General features: G+C 42.9%; 1 protein-coding gene across 11 annotated transcripts in view; it reads right to left on the bottom strand.

Annotated features, from left to right (window-relative positions):
* The window catches only part of RNF220 (ring finger protein 220), a 314664-nt gene that overhangs the window by 273898 nt on the left and 21629 nt on the right, over positions 1-19137 (bottom strand). The window contains exon 1 of one of the 11 annotated variants that reach the window (XM_083446082.1): positions 4805-4878. The exons of 8 other annotated variants lie outside the window; for them this stretch is intronic. Coding sequence is in view for 1 of the 3 variants with exons in the window: in XM_083446093.1 (XP_083302219.1) it covers positions 4805-4851 (47 nt within the window). In the remaining 2 variants the exon portion in view is untranslated. Of the gene's footprint in view, positions 1-2874; positions 3010-4804; positions 4879-19137 lie in introns of those variants that run through there. 2 more of the 11 variants (XM_083446093.1, XM_083446083.1) reach the window with 2 other exon arrangements.

Genomic DNA, 19137 nt, shown 5'->3' with positions numbered 1-19137 from the left:
CCACACTTACTCTCTCTTGTATATACAGCACCACAGGCACACATGCATCGTTCACACACAAGCACTTTACATATACAATACTTATACATATATATCCACACAGGCAGCAACCATTTTAGTTGCATCCAGCTGACGCATGATTGGAGGCCCACGGGTCCTTTTGGACATGGAAGAGGGCAGAAGGAGGGAGCGCTTATGCGCACTTCACGGAGACAAGCAGGGTCCGAGAACAGGAACCCTGCGTGTATTTTTTCCTTTCTCTCTCCTCATGTCCATCTCACTCTCTCACTTCCATACCACACACACAAACACACACACATTCAGTAAAACCCCTCCACAGGTGAAGAAAGTACTTGCCATTTCCAAAAAATTCCAAACAAAACGCCCCGAAAAAATACATGAGCACCACCAACCTGGCACCTGTTGCCACCATGTCAGGTTGGGGTTCTCTGCACCAAATAAAGATACTGTTGCCACAGCAACTAGCTGCTCTGGGATCACGGGAAACACAGAAGTAGGAAGAAACTTTTATCACAGTTAGGCATGGGTGATATATCAATATATCGCCCAGGACCGGTATGTGGGGGCAGACCACAATGACAGCTTCACTCAGCAGTATATCACTGGTGTAAATGGCACCACACTTGAGTCCCTCTGCCTCCAGCGCCCAGCGCACTGAGGGATGAACAAACTAGATGGGAGCTGGAGGCAGAGTGGCTCAAATGGCGGCAGTTTTACCAGCGACATACCGCTGGTGAAACCGCCATCGCATTCTGCCCCAGCAGATGGAGAATCAAGCTGAATCAGCGCTGGTGGAAGGCAGCCAGGCGGTGTAGGGGCTCTTGGCTGCTGCTGGTGGGCCAGCGCTGGGCAGCAGCCTCCAACAGCCCCTCTCTGCAAGGCGCGGATAGGGTGGCTTTGCACCCCGTGCTTCACGAACTTCTCCCAGGAGGGTGGGCTGTGTCATTCCTCCAGGGGTGAACGACCCCCCATGAGAGGAAAGAGACAGTGCACCTACACGTGTGAAAGTGAAGGCAGGCTCTGTGTACTTGGCTACCATCGCTTAGTCCGTCTTCAGGGAGTGGGGGGCAAGCTGGCAAGGTAACTCGCGCACCCCACCCCCCCATACAAGTGAAGGCAGAGGGAACTTGGCCAAGGAGCCCCAAGGTCCTTGCTGCTCCAGCACGAGCGGCAGGGGCCTCAAGGCTCGCTCAGCTGGAGGCAGGAGCCTTTCTGCCCCCTGGCTGAGCAGCAGGCTGGGGCCAGCTGTATTGGCCACAGCCCACAATGTGCTAGATGAAAGCATCTCAGCTTCCACGATGAAAGCTGCAGCAGTTTCAGCTGGCATCTCACAAGCTGGGGCCATTGCAGGTTTTTTCAGCATTGCGGTATATCGCCAAACCCAGATGACTGGCTGGCAATACACCACAATGTTGAAAACCCAATATCACCCAGCCCTAATCACAGTTATGTGAGCCTGTGTGGTTAGAGGCGGAGACCTAGGCTCAAATCCCCATTCAGCCATGAAATTCGCAGACAAACTTAAGGCTGTTGGTACCTCTCTGACTAAATTCTCACAGAGATATTGTGAAGATAAAATGGAAGAGAGTGATATATACTGCCTTAAGCTTCTTTGCTATAAACTTAATAATCTTGGTATCTATTTGGGTAGGATTACACAAAAATCACTTGTGTATTACTATGTATCGTTAATTTTCCTGAGTTTTGCACAACTTTTTGCTCCTTCCCTTCTTTTTGTATTATGCTTTTCTAATATGTTATTTTCTGGAAAAAGCATTGAAAAAATAATAGTAACAACTACTACTACTACTCTGCTGCTGCTGTTACAGGAGGTACCATGCATCATAAACCAGTTTCTACAGATTATTCTCTTTAATTTCTGTCGCAATTAAGCTATGTGCTCTTTGCGTTAAGGTAATAAATTTTGGGGGCAATTCATTGTGTAGTAAGGTTCCTAAGAACATTATAGATAATCTGGGGTTAATTAGCTGACTGACCAATTAAGTGCTTCCACCCCCTTCCTTTATCAGAACATTTGTATAAACTGAAATACCTTGCAAGCAGTTCTGGCTAGATCAAATACTAAGTAAGCATGGGCCTCAGTTTTCCTCAGTACAGACAGGTAACTTCATGCTCACTTTTTTGGTGCAGGTTGCAGGGAACAAATAGCCTTCCAAATGTTGGACTCCCAACTCAGCTCCAACCAGCATAGCAAAAGGCCAGGAATGATGGGGCACCACATTGACTATCCCTGTTCTAGGAGATGTTAGAAAAGGTTGAGAAGAATGAAGAGGATTTTCAGCCTTACAGATCTGATTTTTCCCATCAGTAAAAATCAAGCCTAAAAAGCACCCTTAGGCCAGAAAAGTGACAAAGAAATTAATAATTAATCCAAATCCTGGGCAGCCCAGCAGAGCACAATACTTTAAAGTGTGTATTCGAAAAGAAATCCAAGCACATACAAACCAAAGCCATTCTTTGAACGCCAGCACCCAGGAACTGTGGCAGATGCAGGATTGATGCAGCTGCTCCAGCAAGCCAGTTCAGAGAGCCCTTTCCTCGACAGCTCACCCTGATGCCATTCTCAGAAGTCACTCACTTTTTTCCACATTGCCTTTTTATTGTTTCAACTTTTTTGTTTTCTTTCAGAGTAACAAAGAACAGAGAGGAGGGAAACCCACAACACTTTAAACTTAAGGCTATTAAAAATGAAAAGCAAAAAAAGGAAGCTGGGAAGGTGGGAGGGGGGGCAGGGAAAGAGAATAGAGGGGATATTTTCTCTTGCCTTTAAGGAAGGGTCTTTTTCTTTTTCAACCTGCTTTTGAAAGAGTCAAGCCCCATAAAGATCTTTACCTTTCCAGATGCCTGTAGCTCTTGATAAAGGTGAAGAGGAACAACTTATGCTGGGCTGAGAAGAACAAATCCCTTCTTTTGTTCTTGGCAAAAGTCTTTGCTAATTGCTTCTGGCTGCTTTCTGTATTTGTCAGTTAACACTGGGAAAAAGCAGGGTAGCACAAGAGAGGGAACAAAATCAATGGGTGACAAAGTGGGGGGAAATAATATCTCTTTGGCGGCCTCAAAAGTACAGAAAGAGGGATAAAGTAAAGAGAATGGGAGAGGTCTCAAAAATAAATAAATGACCCGATACTGCTTGGGTGAGCCCCATTTTTCCTATCAGCTTTTACAGGGGGCAATACGTTTTATTCATTGCCAGGACTGACTTATCGCAGCCTTGTTTTTAATGAGGTATAATAAGGAGAACATTTTGTAACAACACGGCTCCGCTATTTTATCCGACAAACAGCTGTGTCATGGCCGTCGCCGGGAGAATGAATCATATCTCTCTGCCTGCATATGCGAACTCCCATGTAATTACCCTTGCATCTTAAATAAAGCAGGCCCTAAACCTGTCGCTCAGATTACAAGCAAGCGGAGCAACCCTCGTAACTGTGGCCTCTATCATTACAATTAATTTATCACAGAAGCGCTGAGATTAGAGACTGGAATTAAAACACAGTAAGGAGGGTACCACTGTGATGACAACAAATGAATCTGAGGGGGGACGGGGGGGGGTGAGATAGTTTTATTGCAAAGGTTGAGAAGCCTAATTTCTTAAGTAGATAAACATGGAGGGAGTTCTATACTTTACGTAAAGCTGGAAACAGCAGGTACTCTCTCCCTCTCTCCCAGGAAATAGTGAAAAGAACTTGGGCCTTGAGTAGGCCCAAAATGTATGTAGGCATGTAGGTCATATGGACAATAATAATATACTCACAAGTTTTTACGCATTTTACATCTTGTTTTAAACATGATGTACATTTTTTAAAGGACTTGTGTACATGCTCTCACAAAAAGTGGGAAATGCCACCTTGCATCCATTTGTATTTTCTTTCTCCAGTGTGCATGCACAGAATTATCACAGCATTTCCTTCATGTATTACTTATTTAACAGAATTTATATACAACTTGCTTGTAGAAAAGCCTCTAAGTGGTGTGCAATAAATACTAATATTATCAATAAAAACAGTTTAAAACATTTAAAAACATCTAAAGGTAATTAGAATTAACAGGGAAAAACACCAAAACACACTAACATCTACATGACTGGATAGGCTTGCCTAAATAAAAATGTTTTAAGCAGGCACGTGTGCTGCTTTGTCATTGTGAAGTTCCTTATTGGCTGAGGCCCTTTTTAATTAGTTTTTTTATTATTTTATCATTATATAAAAAAAATTAAAGCCCCAGATAGGAAAGAGATCTGCAGTGACACTGCACACAAATAATTTATACATGTCTGTGCTAAAAGCTACTGAACAGTCCAAAATGTGACTTGCCCATTTTGAAGGTAGTCTCTTTCTTTCTTTCTTTCTTCAAAATGATGCAGACAGAATCACCTCAAGTTTTTTGACACCAACTCTATTGTCTCCTTCTACCTACTTCATAAACTGGCCAGCTGCCAAGGAGGGGGAGGGTCAAATCCAAAACTTCTCCTTCAGACATTAAGCAGGGGGAGGTAAGGTGGGGAAGGGATTTAACCCCTCCCAAATGTTCTCTTACCTAAATGTGGAACGGAGGGTTTTTTATTTGATTTTGTAACGTAAGAACAGCTTGGTGCAGTCCTATATCAGTACTGTATATGGAAATGTTTACTGCACATAATTTCAGCATCATGTTATCCATACTGTGTCACCAACTGCAGGGTTTGAAGTAGAAAACAGGGCCTACACTGAATGTTGAAGGGTATCCTCTATTGTAGCATATCTTCTATTGGACTTTTCCTCACCTCCTAACAGCAGTACTCCTGCGCAGATTGCCAATCAGCCATGCCATACTTCAGGATATTCCAATCCATTCCCTCTCCCTCTCTCTTTTCCTTTTCCAACTGACATTCAGCACTCCATGGCTACTGAGCATGCTCAGTGCTCATTAAGAAGAAGGTGATGTTGAACTCTTAGGTCTGACTTTTAAAATATTTTTGAAGTTATGTCAACCTTGTGGGTGCCCCAAGCATGCTATTAGCACCTGCACCATATATCCGTCTCCCGCTCCGTGGCCCCCTTTTGGCTCCAGTCCTGTCAGCGTTCACCACCTGAGTTTGCCATTAGGACTGATGGACAACAAAGAAGCATGTCTTCAATATCTTATTAACTCTTCTGGTGTGTATTTTAAACCAGTATCCACATTAACACATACAAGTGACAAAGCTGGAGGAGCAGGTGGCGTAATCCTAAAGGAAAGGTTCAAAGGGCCACAAGAAACAACAAGCAATGCAATGTAATTACAATAAAAGCACAAAAACAGTAGGACCTTCCAGGAATTTGGCAAGAATGGGAATGTGCTAGATCAGCCACACACAAACCTCTTATAGTTAGGAACTCTATTCCTTTCTGAAGTGTATATATGCCTCCTTTGAACCACAAAAGTCAGCTTCCCTGCCATGCACCCAAACTAGTCTTGTGGCAATTTTAAAATACAATGGGCAGCAAGTAAATGGAAAATTGCCCAACAAAACTGCAGCCTTCCACAGGCCAGTCAGGGTCATGTAAATTCAGCAGATTATCCATCCCTAACTTCCCTCATGTATCACCAGCCTCTGTTATCGATCTGCTCCTCCAAGGAAGCAGTACCATACCATCCCTTGCTGAGTCCTGCAAATCCAGTCAGACACTTTTGTGACTGTTGCAGAACACATTAGGATAAGTTCAGTAGTGCCTGGTTTCTGCACACCATAATCTAATTTGGGCCATAACATGTGTACATAGAGATACTCAGCTGCACTGTCACAAAAATCCAATAAAATGGTTGACAGCTGCACTGACAGACATAATGGCTGTGTTAGCATGAAATGGTAAACCATGGTTTAGTGTTACAAGGACAAACCAGTGATCCTCCTACAGTGCAGATGTGGGAAGAGTTCAAAAGTTTTTGCTTTCCTGCAACTAGTAATGATGCCTGAGACCAGACAAACTGTGGTTAACCTTAAGTATGGTTTGCTTAAACAAGTCAAAGTAAAGCTCCACCTTATGGATTTGTTTTGTTTCATCAAACCCTAGATAAGACTAACCACAATTTAGGATTTGGATGCAACACAAAATTATGGTTAATGTAAAATGGAAGTGGAAGTTTTTTACCTTCTCCCTGCAACTGTGCCAGAGAAAGAGAACTGGAAAGCACACAAACCCAAGATGTGCTGTCGCTCATCCTCTTTGGAGACTGATCTCATTGAGGCACTGGGCTAGAAGAAATGGAACCTCTGTTCCCAGTTATGTAATGAGGAGGAACCCCTTGCTTCTCTGCTGATCACTGGAAAACCATGGGGTTGTGTGTGTGTGTGTGTGTGTGTGTGTGAATGTGGGTTGTATGTGCAATGAGAGTGTGTACATCTGTGCATTAGTGTGCACTGGCAGCTTTGGCTATACCCGCCGCTGGCATGTGGCCCTCATAGAGTTGAGCCATCCTCACTGCACCCTCACAAGCCAAAAATAGCCTAGCAAGCCAATCCTAGCTTAGTGTGTGACATGTAAACAATCAATAACTGGCAAAAGAGCATCCTTAGACCTAAGTAAGTGGCAAATTCATACTTTTGTCTCTTTACTTCAAGCCAATGAGAGTTATGTAATTTTAGTGCACCATCACTATGGTTGCTCTACAATCATAGACTCTATTCTTCAGAATCCCAGGTTTAACTCATAGAAGCTTTGAGAACCCCTAGCCTTAAACAGAAACCATCAAACATGCAAACCAAGTACAGCTTCGTTTGCAGTCCTAGCCCCACTTACCTGGGAATAAATTCCACAGAATTCAAGAACACTTACTTCTAGGTAAGTTTGGCTAGGATTGCCCTGTAAGTCAGTTCTTCAACACAAGATAAACACAGACAAAGTAAGTACTGAAATTAAAAAAATATTATTCATCTCTAACTACTTCATCTGTCACCTGCGTCTGATCGATGACAGCAATCTTGGCACACTGGATAAACAATTGTATTTGGTCCAGTCAGACCTGGGTTCAAATCCTTATTCAGCTCCCTGCATAAGCTTGAGAATTTAAGCCTCTGTCTAAGCTAACTCAAACTGGGAAAACTCTTAATCTGCATCACAAGATTCTTGAAGGAAGAGCGAGATATAAATGATTAGGTGGCAATTTCACAGGCAATTTAATTTAACTACCAATTTCTGCTCTAGAAATATATTGGCTCTAGCATTTAGCCCACCACACCCAACCTGTTCCTGTTTCCATTTGGAAATAACAGTTTTTGGCTGTTTTAGAACCTGTCTGTCCAGTATCCTAGGCGCAGATTAAATTGCCTACCACTGCCCTGTCAGCAACTATTCATTGGTTTTGAAGGATATTTCTTCCCTGAAACCTAAATGTATTAATCTTCTATCCTGAAATTCAGTCATTAATATTTCAGATGATGATGACCCAACTGAAATGTTCATACATATGGCTGATATCATTCCTATACCCTGCGCAGCAGTGTACCGCATAACTCTTTAGGGGGCGCAGAAGCTGCATTTCTAGTGGCTAAAGAGATCCTGCCCCAAAGAAAAGTCAAAATCTCATTACACTAAATACTTCATAGGACAGGTCAGCACAATATGGCTTTTGGACAAAAAAGTAGCCCCCTAAGATATTTTTCACTCCAATGTGACCTTTCTCTCATTACGTGTAAGCAACCAGATGAATTTTCATGTCACAAGCCAACAGATGCACCCTATTATTTTGTGAATTATGGGGGGGGGGGGAATGCTGTGGTCCACCTCTGGGCCAGAATGCTACCCCCAAATACATCAATACATATACAAATAGTTCAATACATATGAACATACAAGTTCATACATAGTTCAATTACCAAACTCACAGCAGGGTTCAGAGTCACAACCTTCAGCTTGCACCCTTGCTTCCAACAATACCTGAGAAACAACGAAGCCCATAAATGCACCTCCACACACTGCATTTTATTGATATTAATAGTTATTGTGGGCCAAATGCTAGTCACAGTGTATTCAAAATATATCCTACACGAAATATTAATGGTACTACAGTAGTCTTTTAAATCTACTTGCACTCTGAAGCTGGGAGATGTGAAGAGATGCTACAAGAGATGGGAATTCCTCCTCTATCCTTCCTAGTAAGGGTCTACATTGGATCACGATGGCAATTAATAGTCCATCATGCCCCCCTTCCAATCAGTGCAATATAAGAAGGTGGACTGTAAATTCCTTCCACATTAATAGCAAGGGTTGATGCTCAATGGACCTATCCTGAGAACCCTCCATCCCAAGGGGCTTAAAACTTGGCAGAGACCTATGAGACACACTATGCACTTTCCTTTCATCTGCTTTTCCCACACCAGAAACAATATCCCAAAGGTACAAAAAATATGAGATCAACCATGCTTCTTTGTCCTAGTACATGTGGTGTGGGAGGGGTATGTGCAAAATTACAGTTGATTTCTTGATTCTGAGAACATATGCTCTGGAGTAGACACACAAAAGACAGTGGTGATTAAGACAATACCACAAAGACAAAAAAAAGTTGTTTTCTTTATGGAGAGAAATGAAATCTATTCTAATTGGTGGTGAAGTCAAAAACACATAAGAAAATCCCACCCTTAAAATCCCCAAACTCCTGCGTTTTGAAAATGTTAAATCATGAAGATATAGTAACTTCTGTAGCGCGGCCTTTAGCACCTCTCAAGGAACTTGAGTTACCAGGGAATAAGGGGGAGGGTGGTGGAAAAGAAACCTGACTTCAGTTACAGAGACGCCCCCCCATTGCACCACCCCAACCGATTCACTAAACAGTGCTGAGACCAAAATGAAGCAGGCGGTCCCATATGTCATAAGAATTAAAGGCACGGTTCCCACTTTGTAACGATGCTTTTACAGAAACCGTTCCACTGTAAAACTTTATGATTTGAATCTTTATTGCTGCCAGCAGAGCACATGTTCACTGCCTTGAATTATAACTTAATATCAGCAAAATCTGGCGCTTTCCAGCACTTTTTTGGGGGGATAAAGTTTGTTCCTATTCCCTGCCCCAGTACCCTGCAGTTTCCCCCTAGCCACTGGTTGCAGGGGACGCTGCATGTTGGTATCACACTGCCAAGGAGGCACATCTGGAGGCACTTTCTGTATGGAGGTCTCATCAGCATCTAAATGTACATGGGCAGCTACACCCGCAGGATACAGTTATGGATCTGTTTATCGCCATGATTGCAAAAACACTAAAATGCTAATAGAACAATGAGTACATCAATAAACACAGTTAAGGGGCTGAGACAGGCTCAGTGGAACCAGCACCCTTTCATGCTTAGATATGCCCTCAGATGAAAAGGAACATTGAACATTTGCACATGGAAGAGGAAATGAGAGGAAATAAACCATTCATTAAAAACCTGTATGTTATATCAGACCTGTCAAAGGTTTGGACATGCAAAGACACAGGGAACGAGCATGGTCACAGAAGCTTCTAGACAAGCAAGGCTAGGAGAGCTACAGCATCCTTTCCCAATCTGGATGCTTTCTAGAATGCCCACCATCCCTGCCCGTGCATATAAGCAAAATGCATGTAAGTGGGGAGCCTCGTCAAAGCAGGGAACTAGGGTGATTTAAGAGGCATCAGAAATGCCCTTTTCTTTTATACTGTACCTTTGCCTCCATAGTGTGAGAAAATGTAGGGAACCGTGTGTCCAAGTCCGCTGCAACACAGCTTCCCTCCCAACAGCTGTTGAGCGGGATAGTGCAACATCAGCGAGAGCTCCCATGCGCCATTTTGGAGCCCATAAATTCTTTTTTAAAAAAAAGCCTTTAAAATATTTATTTCTGCACTTTTGGCTTACTGACATCCTCCTCGGCCTCTGGGGAGGGTCTCATGATGAGCAACAAGAACTTTCCAGCTCTCTTCCATCATTCCCAGGTTTGAATCTATTTATTTATTTATTTCCTGGCACCACACGCACAAGTCAATCGTGCATAAGTGGGGAAATGCCTGTATTAAGAAAGCCTAAGGGCTCTTCACCTTCTGAAGTGGTTTCTTTCCTTCCTAAGTTTTCTTAAAACCTTGCTAAACATCCTAAACTCCTAAATCAGAGATGTGGGAGCCAGATGGATCTCCAATTTCGAAAGCATGCAGCACACATTAAAGCAGTGATCATGTATTTTTCATATTTTCATTTGCAACTTAGGCACTGTGTATGTTTTCAGGGCTCAGGGTATTTGTAAAATACATGTTTCATCCCTCCTAAGGGCTCCTTACTTCTTTAGAGGCTGGAGTGGTTTAAGAATAATGACATTTTGCTTTTGGTTTATTAATTTTTATTGTGCCCTATGGTCACATTTTCAGGTTTTTCTCCACCAAACTTAAGGAGCAGAAATTTGAGAAACAAAGCCTTTGTCCTCTTTGATTTCATGCTGATACAAACTTCTTTTAAAAACCCTGAGTCATGTGATTAAATTGTGAAGGGTGGTAATTTGATTTACTGTTATGTTCCAAGAAATATTTAAACAGAAGTTATCTGGGAACACTATTAAAAAAACAACCAGCTTATTAGCCTCTGCAGGTGGAATGTGGAATGAGAGGAGAGGAACCCTTGTTTCATCTAAGGCTTGTCTAAAGGGCTCTTTTTGGGGTCGAAAAACAGTAATAAATGATTCATTGTGTGAAACGTTCACTTCACATCAAGGGCTGAATCCTGAGATCCATAGAATGAATGGAAGATCAGAAAAAGGGGACTTCCTTGTCCCCCTTGCAGACAACTCCTCTTGACAAGACTCTCCTAGGGTGAGTGGGTTGTGGCAGCTTCTTCAGTGGTGTGGGATGCAGTATGAGGGTGTGGGGCTGCAATGGGAATCAGGAATTGCTCCAAATCAGACAGAAGCACATTACAAGGGATCTCCTCTCCCTCACACTTTAATCTATATAGTAGCATGTCTAAGTCACCTCACACAAGCCCATGAATATTTATTCGGTAAAACAACCAGTAACTAGAGCAAGAGAGCAGTTGGTAGCAGCGTTAGGAGAGATGAGTTCTCTTCACTTGAGCAAAAACAAGAATCCTCGTTTCTGGAAATGCTCTCTCTTTTTTAACCCTTCGAGACTTCCTGGGACAATTTGTCACCAGGGTTATTAGCATTTCTTCTGAGATATTGACAGCTTGTCTTTCTTGCCTTCCAACCAGTGAGTGATTTCTTCACACAGTCGCCAAATACTGCCAAATCACCATGGTAAATGTATCGACAGAATCATATTAACAGCTGCTGTGCATTTACAGCACCGTAAGTTATACAGAGAGGCGGAAACACACAGGGAAATAAAGCAGCCCCAGTCAGCAGTAGTGACAAGCGTTTATTTAGCAGTTGCTGCCTGGAACTATTTTTTATGCTTTAATTGCTAATTGTAAGATCCCATAAAAGAGCTGCCTTGGACCAAATTATTTGTCATCCCTCAGAGCTGAGCATCCATATGTTAGTTACCTGGCTACACAAATGACTTACCTGGACACTGCCCAATAATATAATAAAGTGAGCTACCTTTTAACACGATACAGAGGATGCCAACAGACTTAAGAGCTCGTGTAAGATAATCAAGAGAAGACCTGTCTTGTGACAGAGTGTAACCCAAATTTTGCCATCTTACTTTTGTTCCTTCTTGGCATTGCCACAATGCACTCAGGGTTGGTAAACAAACTGAGTCCCTGAATATCTCATTGTAATGTCCAATGGGCAATCACTTATTTTATTTTATGAATGTATATCGCATCCTCTAATGAAAACACGTTTTTCAGAGCAGCTTACACAAAGCAAGTTAAAAGTAACAACAGTGGTTCATTTCACTGCAACAGCCTTTCACAATCAGAACCCTCTAGATGTTTAGGACTACAATTTCAGTCATCCCTTACCATGCTGGCTGGGGCTGATGGGAGCTGTAGTTGAAAACATCTGGAAGGCATCAAGTTGGGGAAGTTTCACAATAAGAAGTCCCCTCACCCTAGAGGGGCATTCTTTGTCCTGTCATTTCTTTGTACTGTCACTATCCTGGTTCTCCTTCATTTTATGTGACACGGTTTATACTTTTCTTTTTGAGGTAATTTCTGTCACCACCCCACCCTACACAATGTGGACAGAAAGTTAATTTCACTGGCAATCAACCTGGCTGCAGAAATGAGCTAAGTGAACAAATAAGCTGCGAGAAGTGGTAGAAACTCCCCAGGAAATTTTTGAAGAAAGCTGCCCACAATGCAGCATGTGCATTTAACATTCCCAAATCCTGGAAAAAGCCTGCCCGTCACAACCTCCTTACTAGTCCACTCGATATTCTTCCCAATAAGCTTAAGAAAATAAACTCCTTAAAGCCAGGGCTGAAAAAGAGAGAGAAACCCCCACCTTTTCACTCCCCTCCAAATCTCCCTAGCTATTAAGCCTCTTAGAAGTTAGAATGTTGCTGAAGAAAGTGAGACCACGCCAAGCAGCTTAGGAAAGGCCTACGGCTCCATGTGGGAGGGGTGGGAATGGGTGTATGTGGAGAGGCAAGGAGTACAAGAGGTATGCGCAGCTGCAGCCGTAGCAGTACTTTGCCAGTCGGGAAAGAGAAAAAAATAAAAAATAAAATTTGTGTTGTCCTTTTTTCTTCTTCTTTTTCATTTTCTGATTTTTGTCTGGTTAGAAACTCAGCAAGTCAGACAAACTTTGAACAGATGCTTGAATAATGATTTATATATTTAACTTCCTGTTGTAGCAGAAACAGAAAAACACAACTTTCAAAGATAGCTCTGGTGAATTTGAAAGCCTCTGTTGCCCTTCAACAATGTTTTCAAAATCAACATTGCCCACCCTAGCCTGTCCCTCCTACCCAACTAGAGCTTACAAAGCTAGAATATACCCTAAACGTGAAACTGAGTTAATGGCTAATATATTGAGAATTAAAGGCAATTGATTATGTTTCTGCAAAATGCCAACTTGCTCTATCATAATATCATGTCTTATCCCACTCTTAACTGTATCTGAAATTAACTGGGCTTTTAAAATATGCTGCTGCTGCTGCTACTCCTACTCCTACTTATCCTCCCTTCACCTTAAAATCCCAGGATAAGTTACAATCATTTAAAATGCAATACTAAGAACAGTTTAAAATTATTACAATCACAAAACAAGGTGGGTCCTAAGAGTGATGTTTCGACTGCACATAAGAGGTCTCTTCTGGACGCACCTTCAGATAATGGCAGTCATTCTGTCTCTATGGGAAATGCAAAATGCTACACTTGGGGATGACACCTGCCTATCACACCTGACAGTGAAGTGGCCCAATAACTAACAATGGGGAAAGTGGAACAACATTCTATTTCTCTCACCTGGAGGCAGGCCCAGGAGCTACAGGGAGAAGGCGCGAGCATGCGTCTGGTGATGAATGAATTTCCATTCTTCCACCCCAGTCCACTGAAACTCACATGCAGAGCTCCTACGAGTACCAGACTTCCCACTTCAAATCTTCACATTTGAAGGAAACAGTGAAGCTAGCATCCTCATCCCCACTTGCTTGATCCTAATTATTACACCAAAGAGGATAATCTCACTCTGGAATGTAACTCTAAGCAGAAATAGAATTCAGCACAGGACTGTGAGGGTGGGCTAGGGCTATGGAAACAGTGCTTCAGTCCATAATGGCTTCCACTAAGTTTTATGGGGCAAGACAAATAGGTTGTACTTTGGAAGAGACTCAAGGGCAGGGCACCTGACCTCTGACCCAGAAACCGGAGCATGAGGCTCAGGTATAGCACAGGACAAACCCCAAAGCGCACTCTTTTCCTTTCTCCCATATAAGTGAACAGCTTCCGTTCACTCCTGAAGTCAACACTAAAGTGCTGTACTTGGGATAACGGCAGCTTTGCTGTGCCTGAAACTTCAGAGGTCACGCTTTATTACTAGCCATGGCTGCTACAAACCATGACCCAAGAAAACTATAAGAAAACACTACTTTGTAACATTATGGATGACATGCTGACATTCCAATAATATAACAAAATGGAAGAAAGAGAGGAACCAAGAAAAATTTCGTAGCTAGCATATTATCCATCTGCAAAGGGGGCTATGGGGCGGGGGTTGGCTGAAAAGCCACATAAAATTTTTAAATAACAACAGTAATAATTGGATTCTGTAAAAGCAACTGCTGTGTGAATAGCAGTTAATCTTCTCTGTGTAACAGAGCTCCCTCTAGGTTGAACATTCAGGTATTTCAGAAACCAAGGCACACCAAATTTCACCCCCCTTTAGTACTCATAAAATGCAGAAATTCCCTGCAAAACAAGTGCTCATTCTCTAGTTAGCTTAGACTTTTTGTGCGAGAAAGTGTGCAACACGCCCAACTGGACCCCCAAGGAGTATCTTGATACTAAGGTAACCTGGATCAATGCTTCAAAACAAAACCAGACACACGCACCCTACACTTCTTGTGGGGAAAAAAATGAAATCTCAGACTTATGCATACAAGACCTAGGGTGCAATCTATGTAGTAGCCAGCCATTTACAATCCATCCATCAGCATGCATTGAGAAGTGGGGAGAAATCTGTTATTTTCTCACTCTTTAACTACCCTGGGTTGTGCAAGGAGTAATTAAAGTGTCTCAAAGTTTTTATGTTAGCTGATGCTGAGTATGTGCCCAATTTACACCTAGTTGAAGTTGATTTAAATGCATTGCTTGGAAAATCTGGGGGCTGTTTCATAATATTCTGTACCAAAGTTAAAGCTGGTCTCTCATTACCAGGAGAAGAGGCATAAAATTACTGATAGCAAATTACCCTATTTCCCACCAGCTAGATCCGGCACACCCCTCAGATGCATCAGGAGACGCTTTTGTCAGGAAAGGAATTCAATATTAGAATGACAGGATTGGCTCACCACCCTGTTTACCATGTGTAACTGTAATTATCATAGGATACTTACTTGTATGAAAAGTCATTACAAACCAGCTATTGTTCTTTATGAAATGAATGCTGTGCTTGTCAGAGGAAGCCAGCCACTGTGACCTCAACTGACCATATGAATTGGGCCTAAACACAGGACTGGCTAAACAGGGGAGCGTCATACAAATCAGAGATGTCCTATCTCTGGCGACAGACTACTACTACAAAAGGTGTTTACACCCCTCTCCAAAATATATATAGGAACAAAGGAAGCTGTCTTGGGCTAAGCAGCTTAAAACAAAGCCAAGTTGTGGGTCCCGGTCCTGTCCCCCCGCTGTACTAGAGAGATGATACACATAGATTGTGGCCGACATCAGGTGCACTTGGCTTCAAAGACCAGTGGTGGGAGCACACTGGAGCCACTGTAAACAGTAATGGGTATGCAGCCTTCTACAGAGTCAGACCCTTGGTCCATCTAGCTCTGGGTGGTCCAATGCATGGCCCAAGGACCACACGCATCCCTCAGCAACGTGTGACGCCCCTCTCAGCCCTTGTGCCACCTTCCCAAAGCAGGATAATGAAGGAGATGGGCTTTGGGACGGAGGCATGATTGGTCTGACAGGGTTCTAGAGTCCTCCCACCTCCTTTCTAAAGCATAGTTAGCACTTTCCTGGCTTTGGGAAGGCAATGCAAGGGTGGAGGTGTGTGTGTGTGTGTGTCAAATTTTGGCCTCACTTCTCCCACCCCAGCGTGACAAGGCAGTGTGTAGCTCGTGTTTTCTGTGCAGATGTACTCTTGCGGTACACTTGGTATGAAAATATGAGCCGCCCTGACTAACTAAATCTGCTTAACACTAGGGGTGGGGAACCTCAGGCCAGGGGCAGACTTTGCTCTTTCAATCTTTCAGCAGAGCCCGGTACAAGGTCAAAATTCAGTGCCCCCCACCTCTCACAGTCCATTCTGCTTAATTCACTATGTAATTGTTGCAGTGCCCTTCAGAACCCTCTAGGTTCAGTGTCCAGTGCGAAGGAACCAGTAGGGCTGCCATAAATCCTCCTCTGTTCAGGCCCAGTTTCTCCTCAGGTTATAGTTCCTCCTCAGCCATGCCCTCTGTCCCAAAGCTGCAACCCTCACCAGCCCTGCTCTGTGGCCTCCTTGAACAGTTCTGGTGGGGCAGAATATCCTTGGACTACAATAATGCCTCATGTTTGCTTGGGTGGAGGATACACGGGGAGGGGTGTTGCTCTACCCACTTTTGCCTCTGGTCCCAGCAGCCACAAGGTTGCCCAGAAGGAAATGTGGGTCTGTCTGAAAAGCAGCTCTCCAGGGTTTCAGGCAGGGAACACTCCCAGACCTACATGGAGATGCTAGACATTGAACCCGGGTCCTTCTGGCCACAAAGCAGATGCTCTACCACAGAGCTATGGCCCTGTCTCATATACTGCTCTTTGAAAGTAGTTCTCTCTTAGTAAAAGCGTGCTTCTATCATTATTCCCACCTAAATTTCTCTCCTGCTTTGTACAACGGATTTCCAACCTCCTCACACAGGCCCTGTTTTCTAGTTGTTTCAAATTTATTAAGAAGGCAACCAAATAAGAGGTTTGTGGACAAAGTTTTCAAATGCATGCTTAGCATAAAAGGAGAGGCAAGCAGTGGGAAAGGGAGCTTGGCAGCCCATTACGGGCAGTGTGAACATCAGTGACAAGGCATCTGGCAAAAGCTCCTGTGAGCAAGCCAGGACCAGGGGACCAGCCTTTTCACATCTGGTTAAGTACCACTAAACCCTCAGACAAGCTGCCTAATTATGACAACACTTCTGCTGGAAAATTAGCATGCTTGACTGACCATGCTCAGAGGAAAGAGGGGGGAGCAGCTGGCAGGAATGGGCAGTGCTACTGAAAATGCCTAGGAGTGGCTCCTGAAATGTAATCTAGAGCATGGCTGCCTTCAGAACCATGGCCCAATAGCATGCTTCCCCACTGTTCTCAGACTTTATCAAGTAGCTGTCACCAACAATGGCTATTTCCCACACCACAGCTTATGTGTCTGGTCACTTGGGCATCAATGATAAATGCAAATTTTAAAATTAGTTATTGATGCCCAAGTGACAAGACAAAATGGACTGATTCTGATGAGAATTCTACCACGGGAAACTCCTGATAGAGGGTGTAGAGACCTGGGCTTTTCTTGATCAGTTATGAAGATGCCTGAGTGATCCTGAGACAGTCATTCTCTTACACCCTAACCAACCTCATAGCTTTGTTGGGGGACAGTAAGGGGGAGAGAATGGATCACTTCTTTACTACCCTGAACATCTTAAAGTAAGAAAACTATATAAATGCAATTAGCAAGTCTTAAAAACTGAAATGTATTGAGGCCCAGTCTGGAGTTCTGTTTGATCTAGCTTTGTTAGTGGGTGCTCACAATGATAGCTTGCTGAGTCTTTTACCAGTGTCAGCATAGCATACAGCCTACATCTCTCTCTGAAGAAAAAATATCTAGATACAGTAATCCATGGCCTAGTAATATCCAAGATAGATTACTGCAATGAATTGTACATGGACCTGACTTTGAAGACAGTACAGAAATTACACCAGGATCAAAATGTGATGGCCAAATTGTTAACTGGCAACATTCACCATGAACATGCAACTTCCTGGAGGCATGTATGGCATCTTTCGTTTGTGAGGCTCCACCATTGCTTTGAAACTTACCTTTGCATCTTGGCTGGGACGAACATGGAAGGATATTGAGTTGAGCTGTTTGATGATACTAGCTGAAACTGAAATGTTCGGTTTGCTGCAGAAATATAGTCACTGGATTGTTGTTTTAACCATTTGGTTGCATTCATTGGTTTATTTTTAAGATTAGGTTCATTGTCATTTTAAAATGAATTTTGTATACCACACTGTGATCCTAACAGATGAAGGACAGTCTAGAAATTAAATAAGTAAAGTACTACGCTAGTGTCTACTAGTCTGCTTCCAAGTACAATTCAACATGATGGTTTGGGCATTTAAAGCCTTGATCGGCCTAGAATCTGAGTATCTGAAGGACTATCTTCTCCTATGCAAGCCTGCCTGTCCAAGTGCTTCTGCCACATGAAGTTCAGTCCATAGCTACCAGAAAGGAGACAGGGTCTTTTCTGGGATGGGACTCAAACTTTCAACCTTGTTCTCATGTTACGTTCATCAACTGCTGGCATTACAGTGGTACCTCGGGTTAAGTACTTAATTCGTTCAGGAGGTCTGTTCTTAACCTGAAACTGTTCTTAACCTGAAGCACCACTTTAGCTAATGGGGCCTCCCGCTGCGCCACCAGAGCACGATTTCTGTTCTCATCCTGAAGCAAAGTTCTTAACCCGAGGTACTATTTCTGGGTTAGCGGAGTCTGTAACCTGAAGCGTATGTAACCTGAAGTGTATGTAACCCAAAGTACCACTGTATACTCTTTTAGGTGCCCAGCACAATCTCAAGTGTCCTTTTGAAGGCATCTGTTTTTATTGTTATTTCTCCTGGTTGTTTTTAATATTTGTTTTTGTTTGCCAGCTTGAGACCTCAGCAATAAGGCAAGATACAAACCTAGAAGAAAATAAAGAAAAATAGCTACAAATGTGTGGTTCCTAGGCTACAGGCCAATACCAACAGGTGATTCCAAAACTCTACCGGTGGTGATGGGGAATTTAGATCAAGTAGATAAGATATTAGGAAACATCTCCTAAAGTAACATAAGGAAATTATAGAGTCTCCTTTCTTTGATGGCTGCAAGAGTAAGCTGAATAAGGGTTAGAAAGCAGTGGTTTAGGTATAGCAAAGCCCACCTATGTGTTAGGGATAAGCCTATTAGGTGCTTGAGATTCTACCCCACCACCTCCCACAGTTGCCTTTTTATCATTTTAAAATTTGCATTTCAGAACCAGGAAAATGTTTTACAATATTTAGTGACAAACTACCGGTACGTATATATAATTTGCACATAGAGATCAGGGAAAAAACAGACACACAGACATTCACTTAGAAGAGAAAGAAAGTTACCCAATATTTTATTGAAAGTAGGTGTTAAGTACAATAAGCTGTGCTCTGCTAAATCTTATCTATATACCCCTCTTCAGACAGACAACCAGTGCTATCTGGAAACATGTTTTGTGCCTTTGAGATTATTTATCATGACAGAAGAGAAGTTTGAATCTTGGACAACTTGCTTGCAGATTTAT

This window comes from Podarcis tiliguerta, assembly GCF_965153285.1.
Source record: "Podarcis tiliguerta genome assembly, chromosome: 6".
Taxonomy (NCBI): Eukaryota; Metazoa; Chordata; class Lepidosauria; order Squamata; family Lacertidae; genus Podarcis; species Podarcis tiliguerta.
This window is presented reverse-complemented; position numbering and strand designations above follow the sequence as displayed.